This window comes from Benincasa hispida, chromosome 9 (genome assembly GCF_027475165.1).
Source record: "Benincasa hispida cultivar pf3 chromosome 9, pf3_genome.v1.1, whole genome shotgun sequence".
NCBI lineage: Eukaryota > Viridiplantae > Streptophyta > Magnoliopsida > Cucurbitales > Cucurbitaceae > Benincasa > Benincasa hispida.
The window spans coordinates 70,154,013-70,164,676 of record NC_143486.1 but is presented as its reverse complement, the minus strand read 5'-3'; the positions used below and the strand labels follow the sequence as shown (position 1 = coordinate 70,164,676).

Here is a 10,664-nt window from a genome sequence, read left to right as displayed (position 1 = left end):
AAATTTTGGAACATTCTTCAACATCTGGAGATGGCAAAGAAGAGTTTGAAACTCATGGCACCATTTTTGAATAAAACAGGTCGGCGGCCACGGTACTGATCGTGACGGGTGAAATTGTGGAAGCAAATGCTGTGCGGTCGTCTGTTAACAGAAGAGCTGTTCTCATGGCAGCCATGGATGATCCTCTGTACATTGATGATGCATTTGTTTGATTTGGATTTCACTTACAGACTTGTCTGTTTTTCTTTTTTCTTTTTCTGAAATTCACATAAATTTGGCAATTTCATTGTCAAGCCAAGCTAGTATTTGCCTTGTAGAAGAGTTCATAGGGTAGAAGCCTGCTTTTATGGCTCCCCAATCTTCTAATTTTCCTGGCTTGTATCTTTTTAATGGCCAGATATGATATACTGAAAAAGACTGAGCAACATTTTTCTTTTCCCTCCAAATTAAAACACAAATAGTTGGCAATGTATAAAACTCTCCCAAATTGTTGATCATCTTGGATTATTTTATGATGTTACTTTGAAAATAAGAAAACAATACAATGCTAAATGTTACAAGAAGAGAAACAACCATTCATATTTTTACATCTTTTTTTCTCCCAAAGTTGCCTTTCTTCCTCTTTCTATAATGTCACATCAAATTGTCTAAAATGTTAGGCCTCTACTTGTGTTAGGCCTCTACTTGTGTAACTTTACAAATTATGAGGAAAATTACAAGTATGGTTCCTAAACAGAAATTTCAAAGACATAAGATACTGTTTAAAACTTTAGAAACAAGTAAATTATAAGTTTTAAATTTTTAATTTTGTGTCTATTCGACTAAACTTTTATGATGTTTTTATTACTGATTTGGTTTTCTTTATTTGTTATCTTCTTCTACTTACGGTTTAAAAAACCAAACCAAAATTTGAAAACTAAAAAAATTTGAAAACTAAAAAATGTAACTCTTAAAAACTTGTTGATGCAAATCATAGTAAAAAAACTCAATGTTTATAAGTACTAATAGAGTAAATTAAAAAATAAAGGTTCACTTCAAAGCACTTTTTTTCAAAAGTTATTTCTAAGTAGTCCACATTTTAACAGCTAGTCGTCCATGGATTTCGGTTATGTTTCTTTTTCATATTTTCTTTTTGTGGTGTTGTCTCTTTCTGCGGTGCTTTCTATGTTGCAATTTGTTTTCTCTATGTTTTTCATTTTGCTGTTGATTTTTGCCATTCCCTTTTTGTAAGGTGAGAAAAAAGATGATGAAAATGAAAAAAAAAAAAAACATTTTTTTTAATAATGTCAAGAGATTACCTTAAAGTTGATAGTACAAATTTTATATGCTCGTATTGATAAAAATGATTTTCATGCTACATAATTTGTATTTTTCTTTTTCTGGCATATGTGTTTTTTATTCTATTCTCATCTCTCTCAATATTCTATTAGAAACTCATTTTTTTAAATTAATCCCTTGATGATCTCCAAAAATATTCTTCAATAGAAAATTCCAAAACCTATATTAAAGTATTTTTCATTGTTGTTTTACTTCCTCATTTAAAATATTAAAGTATTGTTTTATTTAGATTTAGTTTTTAGTCTTTAATTTTTGAAATTTATATATTTGTTTTCTCTTAAACGTCGGCTTTCATATTTCTTAAGAAAACATTTGAATTCTTAATCAATTTTTTTTAAAAGAATATTAATAGAAAGTGAATAACAAATAGAGAAACTTATAGGTGGAAGTATTGTTTATAAACTTAATTTTCAAAAATAAAAAAATTAAGGTCTATTTGGTAACTTTTTGTTTTGTTTTTTAATTATTATTATTATTATTTTTATTATTAAGCTTACAAATACCTTTACCATCCCTAAGTTTCTTGCTTTATTATCTACCTTTTATCTATGTTTTAAAAAATCAAGCAAAATTTGAAAACTAAAAAAAAGTTTTTTAAATTTGGTTAAAAATTCAACTCTTATATTTAAAAAAAACTACATGTAAACCAATGTAAGAAAATGTAGAAAATATACTTAATTTTCAAAAATAAAAAACAAAAAACAAAATGATTATCAAACTGAGCCTAAATAATTCCTAAACGAGACCTAAATTATTGGTAAATCCAAAACTTTTTTTTTAATACACTCTTGGTTCTTTTTTTCTTTCTTTAGTTTATACTTTGAGATTTTTACATTACCACTAAACCCCGAAAAAAACTTAAAACTAATATATCTTGTTAATTTTATTTTTTTAAAAATATATTATTAATTTCATCATGGAGGAGTTGAATCAAAATAAGCATAGTTCGACATAAAACTACTTTAGCTTTCAACTGGGATGTTAAAGATTCAATTCTCACAAAAACTTACATATTATAAAAAAAAATGTAGTTCAACATGATATCAAACACTAGTAAAAATATTGAGGTTTGTTCGGTAACTAATTTATTTTTTTTGTTTTTGGTTTTTGAAAATGGAGTCCATTTCATCTCAATTTCTTACGATGATTTGCATCTTTCTCAATATAATAGTTGAGTTCTTAACCAAATTCTAAAAACAAACAAGTTTTAAAAAACTACGACTCCGTTTGATAATCATTTGACTCTTAATTTTTTTTAAAATGAAATCTATAAATACTCATTCTACCTCCAAATTTCTTGCTTTGTCATCTACTTTTTACCATTGTTTTAAAAAACCAAGTCGAGTTTTGAAAACTAAAAAATATAGGTTTTAAAAGTTTGTTTTTCTTATTGGAATTTGATTAAGAACACGACTTTTTTTTTTTTTTTTTTTAACTTTAAAAAATGTAAATTATTATGAAAAGTTGAGATAAAATAGACTTTTCAATGTCAATTGTTTTCATATCACAAACCAAAGATGAATTATAGAAATGACTTTGAACCCATAAAGGGGAACTAATTCCAATCATGGTTGAAGGACCAAAAGCAAAAATGATGAAGCAAACTTTATTTGCGAAGGAAAGAGAGAGTATAATGGAGCTGTAACACACAAAAAAATGACAAGGGGTAAAATCCACCCTAAAATATAGGGGTAGTTGCAATTACACTCTTAAATTTTTAATTATAAAAATTCGACCTCAATTTTTTACAAGTGTTAAAATTGAACCTTCGAACTTACAATAGTTATAAAAATTAGACCTTCAAATAATAAAAATTGAATGCTCAAACTTATAGAATTATTATAATTTCTATAATTATGTAAGTTTGATAGTCTAATTTCAATACTTATATAAGTTGGAGAACTCAATTTTTACCACTAAAAGTTTAAGGGTATAATTGTAACCACAACCTTCTATGTTTTTTACAATTTTCCATTAAAAGAAAAACATGGAATAGAGAAAGAAAGTGACATGGGCAGGCTTTGTTGCTTTGGTCCCCTTTTCTAAATAGAGATTGATAGCTTTCTTTGCTGCCCCTTCCATTTGCATGTGCTCTCATCATTGCATTGCCCTTCAAACAACTCCATCTTTCAACACATTACCTTTTTCTTTTGGCCATCCAACATTTTGAGATTCCTCAAACAAAACTTGGTACAAAATAAAAATATTGATTCATTATTAATCCAAGTTTGATTTTGGTTGTTTACTTAAAGTTTATTCCATATTTTTAATAAATCTTAAATTTAGTCTCTACTGTTAATTTATGTTGAGACTTTATTCAAGATATAAATAAATGCATAATAAACTGAATTATATCTCAAATTCCTACTACATACGTCAGAACTAAATAAGTAATTGATTATAAAATAACAAATAAAGTAGATAAAAGAAAATAGAATGACATTTCGCCCCAAATTTAGGACTATGTCTAGTCTTCTGCAACGGTAGGTTCTACTATAATGAAGATTATAAAGAACCCTCAAAATCGCGCTCTAATTTCTCCTCAAATAGTCCAATAAGAATTATTTAAATTTTCAGTACCACAATTCAATATCTTAGAATAAAGAATAAAAAAACCCTCACACTCAAGAAGAAAAATACACACTCAAGAAGAAAACCCCCCACACTTAAGAACAATTATTTTTAGGTGATAGCATATGATTCAAGTGTAGCATTCATCTTATACAATTTATAATTTGATTGTAAAAACAGGAGAAAGAGGATTTGCGTATGTTATGTTATGATTTGTATACTTGTGTTAGTAAATAAAACAAAGTATACAAATTTATTGTTGTTTTAGGTCTTTAACATTCATCCCATGTGTAGTATTCATCTTGTAGTCCTTGTTTTATTGATTTACATATAATATAGGCCAATTTGTATACTACATATTTGAATATGTTAATAGGTTATGTTCTATATATCGTATAACATGTTCAATAATATGCGGTATACATATATGTGAGACATATCTTTATTGCACGACAACATGTTTTCAGATCTCTACAGATCTAAATGACATGCTTTTCAAGACAGATTTGCATAGGATTTATATACTATGAGAATGTAGTAAATAGTATATATATAGAGTTTATTTCTACATTTTTGTTTCTAATTTCGAATATGTATGAGTTTATTTCAAATAATATGATGCCGTCATCTATCTTATTTTATACTCCAATTTATAATATGATGTATATATTTAAATAATAATTAAATATACATGTGTATATATGACAGAATACGTGGAATATATATATTGATATGGTATATATATTACATAACTTGCCTAAAATCTATAATTGTTCTAAATACATTTGATATAAATATCGTATATATTTGAAATAAGTCTCATATATACACATAAAAATGAAATGCATATAAACCACATTCATATGTTGCAATATACAACGATATATTTTTTCTAAAAAAATACAACGATATATTTCTTAAGTGCACGAATGTGAAATTTTTACAATATATCATCTTATACAACACTATATCTTATATACAAAATAATATACTCAATAAATATTTATATTTTCAAGAATTAAACTACGATATATTTATTTAGTGCACGAACATGGTAGTTTTTACAATATACCATCTTATATATCGAATAATATATGAGATGTATATTTTCATTTTCTAATATATTTATCAACATAAAAAATAAACTATGATACATATTTCTGCAAACTATAGAATATTAAAAAAAATGAAAATGGTAAAAACATAATACAGATGACCATGTAAAATACCAGACAGATAATGACGCACGATCGCAGATGAAAATAAATGGAATTTCGAGGTGAAGGAAAAAAAATGATCCAAACCTCCTATCATTATAAAATAAATATATATGATCACACATTAAATAAACCACAATTTAAAAAATAAATACAAATTTTAAAAAAATTTCACGGTTAGAAAAAAATGTCAAATTATTTATAGAAATAATAAAAAAATTGATAGATATTGATAGTTTCTATTAGCGTCTATCACATAGTATAGTGATAAACTGAAAGGTTTTTTTGTTATAACAGTTTCCTATTTTTAGCTTTCTGTTTCCACTTTGCTGAATTGTAGTAAGAGTGGGTTGCTATTTTTTCTCCTTTATTTTCGTGGATGTAGTTTAGCTACTATTTAAGCTTAGCAGCATTATCAATAAAAGACAGTTTGTTGTGCAATTCTTTTTTGTTCTCAACATTCTGGTATCAGAGCCAAGGTGGTTTTGATTTTTCAAAGCAGCAGTCTTTGAAACTTTGCAGCAAAATGACTACGGAAGGAAATAAGCATGAAGGAAGTTTTGTACAGTCGGTAATTCCACGTTTCGATGGTCATTATGATCATTGGAGCATGTTGATGGAAAACTTCCTTCGATCCAAGGAATACTGGGAGTTGGTCGAACCTGGATATGTTGAACCAGCTAGCGAATTGTTGCAAACAGAAGCCCAGCGAAAGAAAAATGATGAGATGAAGCTAAAAGACTTGAAAGTAAAGAATTATCTCTTTCAAGCCATTGATCATACAGTTTTAGAAACCATTCTTAAGAAGAACACTTCTAAGGAAATATGGAATGCAATGAAGAAAAAGTTTGAAGGCAATGCAAGGGTCAAGAGGTTTCATCTACAAGCTCTTCGTAGAGACTTTGAAATTCTTGAGATGAAGTCTGGTGAAGGAGTGACATAATACTTCTCCAGAGTCATGATGGTGGCAAATAAGATGCGGATTTATGGAGAAGATATGCAAGATGTGAAAGTGGTCGAAAAAAATTCTACGCTTTTTAACAGAAAAGTTTAACTATATCGTTTGTTCTATTGAAGAGTCAAAAGATATCGATACTCTCACTATTGATGAGTTGCAAAGTTCTTTGATAGTACATGAACAAAAGTTTCAGCGACGAAGCGGAGAGAAGCAAGCCTTGAAGGTGACGAATGATGAAGGAAGAGGTCGAGGTCGAGGCAGCTACAGAGGAAGAGGAAGAGGTCGAGCAAATTTCAACAAAGCAAATGTGCAGTGTTACCGATGCCAAAAACTTGGGCATTACCAATATGAGTGTCCTGAAAATAAAGAAGCAAACTATGCCGAAATCGATGAAGAAGAAGAAATGCTTCTAATGTCCTATGAGGAATTGCATGGAGTCAAAAGAGAAGATACATGGTTTCTTGATTCCGGGTGTTCTAATCATATGTGTGGTGATCGATCCATGTTTAGTGAGCTCAATGAAGATTTTCGACATTCAGTGAAGTTGGGAAACAACACTAAAATGGATGTGATGGGCAAAGGAAATGTGAAGTTGTTTCTGAATGGAGTTAATCATGTTGTTACTGAGGTATACTACATTCCAAAATTGAGTAACAATCTCTTGAGCATAGGACAATTGCAAAAAAAACGGTTTGACTATTTTGATCAAGGGAGGGGAATGCAAAATATTTCATCCAAAGAAAGGCTTAATTATTCAAACAAAAATGAGCAACAACAGGATGTTTATTTTGCTAACCCAAACTTCTTCTCAAACACAAGTTGATCAGTGCCTTCAAACAAAAGCTGAAGCTGAAAGTTTATCTCATCTTTGGCATCGACGATATGGACATTTGAGTTACAAAGGTTTGAGAACTCTACAGTGCAAAAACATGGTATATGGGCTTCCTCAATTTAGTGCCTCAAATGCTACATGCACTGATTGTATCAAAGGGAAACAACATCGAGATCCCTTTCCAAAGAGGAGCACTTGGAGAGCAACACAAAAGCTGGAACTTATTCATGCAGATATTTGTGGCCCAATCACCCCTACATCTAATAGCAACAAAAGGTACATTCTGTTGTTTATTGATGATTATAGCAGGAAAGCATGGGTATATTTTTTGGTAGAAAAGTCAGAATCTTTTAACTCTTTCAAATACTTTTAGTCCTTGGTTGAGAAAAAAGTTGAGTTGCCTATTAAGTGTTTACGCACCGATAGAGGAGGAGAATTTAATTCAGTTGAGTTCAATGATTTTTGCAAACAAAATGGGATCAAAAGGCAATTAACGACCATCTATACTCCGCAATAGAATGGTGTAGCGGAAAGGAAAAACAGAACGATAATGAACATGGTTCGTTCAATGCTATCGGAGAAAAATATACTCAAAACCTTTTGGCCGGAAACAGTAAATTGGACCATCTATGTCTTAAATAGATGTCCTACCTTGGTGGTCAAAGATATCACACCAAAGAAGGCTTGGAGTGGGATAAAACCCTCAGTAGATCATTTTCGGGGTTTTGGATGTGTAGCACATGCACATGTTCCAGATGCAAAAAGAACCAAATTATACAATAAAAGCATTTCTTGTGTGTTATTGGGAGTTAGTGAGGAGTCAAAAGGTTACAGACTATATGATTCGGTCGGTGGAAAGGTTTTTGTGAGTGGAGATGTAATTTTTGAGGAAGAAAAACAATGGGATTGGGACGCAAAACAAATAGTAGCATTACACTTAGATTTGAGTGATGGTGATGATGCAGATGAGGAAGAAAATGTGAGTGAAAATGAACTTGATAGTGATAGAGAAGATGGAGTTAGGGAGAAGGATCACATTTTTTGGTGATGGTTGGCAAAATGTGAGGAATTTAAGGGAATCTCGTGAGAGGCGTCTTCCTACATGGATGGATGATTATATTAGTGGAGAAGGTCTTTCAAAGGATGAAGCTCATATGGCACTAGGGATATTAACTGATCCATTGTATTTTGAAGATGCTATACAAGATGGAAATTGGAGGCTGGCCATGGACAATGAAATCAGATCCATTGAGAAGAACAAAACGTGGACACTTGTTGAACTACCAATTGGAGCTAAAAGGATTGGAGTAAAGTGGGTCTACAAAACCAAATACAATGAGCACGGAAAAATTGATAAGTACAAGGCTCGATTGGTTGCTAAAGGCTACTCTCAACAATATGAAGTAGACTACACAGAAGTTTTTGCACCAGTGGCAATGATGGATACAGTAAGAATGATTATTGCTCTAGCTGCACAAAAGGATTGGAATATTTTTCAGCTTGATGTTAAGTCAGCTTTTCTCCATGGTGAGTTAACTGAAGATGTTTATGTAGAGCAACCAAAAGGGTATCAAAAGAAGGGTAATGAGCACTTAGTTTACAAATTGCACAAAGCTTTATATGGATTAAAACAAGCTCCACGTGCTTGGTTTAGTCGAATTGAAACACATTTCATCAATGAAGGATTTCAAAGGTGCGATAGCGAACAAACATTATTCACCAAGAGAAGTTTGGAAGGAAAAATTATCATTGTAAGTGTGTATATTGATGATTTAATTTTTACTGGTGATGATGAAACTATGATGATTGATTTTAAAAATTCCATGTTGTGTGAATTTGATATGACCGATTTGGGAAAAATGCGATTTTTTCTTGGGATTGAGGTGTTACAACAGTCTTCTGAATTTTTTATATGTCAAAGAAAATATGCATTGGAGGTTTTGAAAAGGTTTGACATGCTGGAAAGTAACTCTATGAACAGCCCAATTGTTCCTGGTTCCAAATTGAGTAAAACTGGAAATAGGGTCCCTGTTGATGATACATATTACAAACAATTGGTGGGAAGTTTAATGTATCTTACTGCCACAAGACCCGATATGATGTTTGCTACTTGCCTTATAAGTAGGTACATGGCAAAACCAATGGAAGATCATCTTCAAGCAGCTAAAGAATACTTCGGTACTTAAAAGGGACTGTGAACTATGGAATTCATTACATAAAAGGAGGAAATGCTGGATTGTTGGCATATACATATAGTGACTATGCTGGAGATTTGGAAGATCGAAAAAGTACATATGGGTATGTATTTTTAATGAGTTCAGGTGCTGTTTCGTGGTGTTAAAAAAAACAACCTATTGTGACCTTATCAACTACAGAAGCTGAGTTTGTAGCTGCTGCAATTTGTGCTTGTCAAGGAGTTTGGGTGAAGAAAATTTTGAAGGAGTTGGGCTATCCAGATGAAAGTTGTATTACCATATTGTGTGACAATAGTTCAACCATCATGCTGTCAAAAAATCCAGTTATGCACGGTCGAAGCAAGCATATTGATGTGAGGTTTCATTTTCTAAGAAATCTTACAAAAGATGGTGTAGCTGAATTGGTTCATTGTGGAAGCCAAGATCAAGTGGCAGACATTATGACCAAACCCTTAAAGTTAGAAGTTTTTCAGAAGCTTCGAAGGTTGCTGGGAGTATGTGAATTTTCAGAGGAAAACTAATTGCTTCTGAGCATTTAGTTTAAGGGAGGGAATGAAAGGTTTTTTTGTTATAACAGTTTCCTATTTTTAGCTTTCTGTTTCCACTTTGCTGAATTGTAGTAAGAGTGGGTTGCTATTTTTTCTCCTTTATTTTCGTGGAGGTAGTTTAGCTACTATTTAAGCTTAGCAGCATTATCAATAAAAGACAGTTTGTTGTGCAATTCTTTTTTGTTCTCAACATAAACTTGATTAATTTCTGCTATTTAATGTAAATAGATTCTCTTTTTTTTTTTTATTTTTAAAAATTCCCCTATAAATTATGTCATATTAAATGCATTTCAATTAAAATAGATAATAACAAATCCAAATTCAAACTCGAAATTAACTCAATAAGAAATTAATTTCCATATGTTTTTTCCCCATTTTGGTGTCATTAAGAATTTCCTATTTTTTAAAATAAAACGACTAGAAATTAATGAGAATGTTATGAACTTTTGGGATTTTCAATTTTATGTAATATTGTAACTTATTAAGCCATTGATAAAAAAAAATAGTGAATTTAAGATATTTTTATAATTTGGTCTATTTAATTAGACTATTAGTCTAAACAACCATTTAAGTTTTTTCTTAGATATTTCCACCGCCATCCATTTTACTTTGATCATAACCCAGTTCCAAAATTTACCAATGTAAATAAAATGGGCCTCAAAGGAGTTTTGGGCTCCACTTTCCTAACAGTTTATTTATTTATTTTTTATCTAAGCCTTTGAACTAGGATATTGGTAATAGACCGTAAAAAAAGAAAAATCTAAAAATATATCACATTTTTTAAATATTTATAAATATAAAAGTGTTAGACTAATCAATTTTTAAATTTTTAAAAATTTTTAATTTCGCTCCCCTTTTCTTGTTGCACAATTTCTTCTTTTATATATATATAATTTTTTTTTTCCGATTTTTCTTCTTTCCTTTTATTATTATTATTTTTATTTTCTTTCTTTTTTTCCGTTTTCCACTTACTTTTTAATTTTTTTCCTTCTCTGGTTTTTGCTT

At 30.2% G+C, this 10,664-nt stretch overlaps 2 protein-coding genes across 2 annotated transcripts in view; both read left to right on the top strand.

Moving 5' to 3' along the window:
* LOC150034047 (potassium channel KAT3-like) overlaps positions 1-212 on the top strand; it is a 4,584-nt gene extending 4,372 nt beyond the window's left edge. Inside the window, exon 8 of the mRNA XM_090317198.1 lies at positions 80-212. Coding sequence (XP_090173324.1) covers positions 80-212 — 133 coding nt within the window. The remainder of the gene's footprint in view (positions 1-79) is intronic.
* A 5,440-nt stretch (positions 213-5,652) lies between these two features.
* Positions 5,653-7,964, top strand: LOC150034046 (uncharacterized). The gene is made up of 4 exons (XM_090317197.1): positions 5,653-6,052; positions 6,204-6,712; positions 7,005-7,192; positions 7,559-7,964. The coding sequence occupies exons 1-4, from the start codon at positions 5,653-5,655 to the stop codon at positions 7,962-7,964; spliced, it is 1,503 nt and encodes a 500-aa protein (XP_090173323.1).
* Positions 7,965-10,664: the final 2,700 nt, after the last annotated feature.

Excerpts from the sequence above, each read along its gene's own strand:
- LOC150034046 (XM_090317197.1), top strand. The coding sequence starts at position 5,653 with ATGACTACGGAAGGAAATAAGCATGAAGGAAGTTTTGTACAGTCGGTA. Across the intron at positions 6,713-7,004 it reads TTAATCATGTTGTTACTGAG|TGCAAAAACATGGTATATGG; the intron begins GTATACTACATT and ends AGAACTCTACAG. Across the intron at positions 7,193-7,558 it reads ACATCTAATAGCAACAAAAG|ATGTCCTACCTTGGTGGTCA; the intron begins GTACATTCTGTT and ends TGTCTTAAATAG.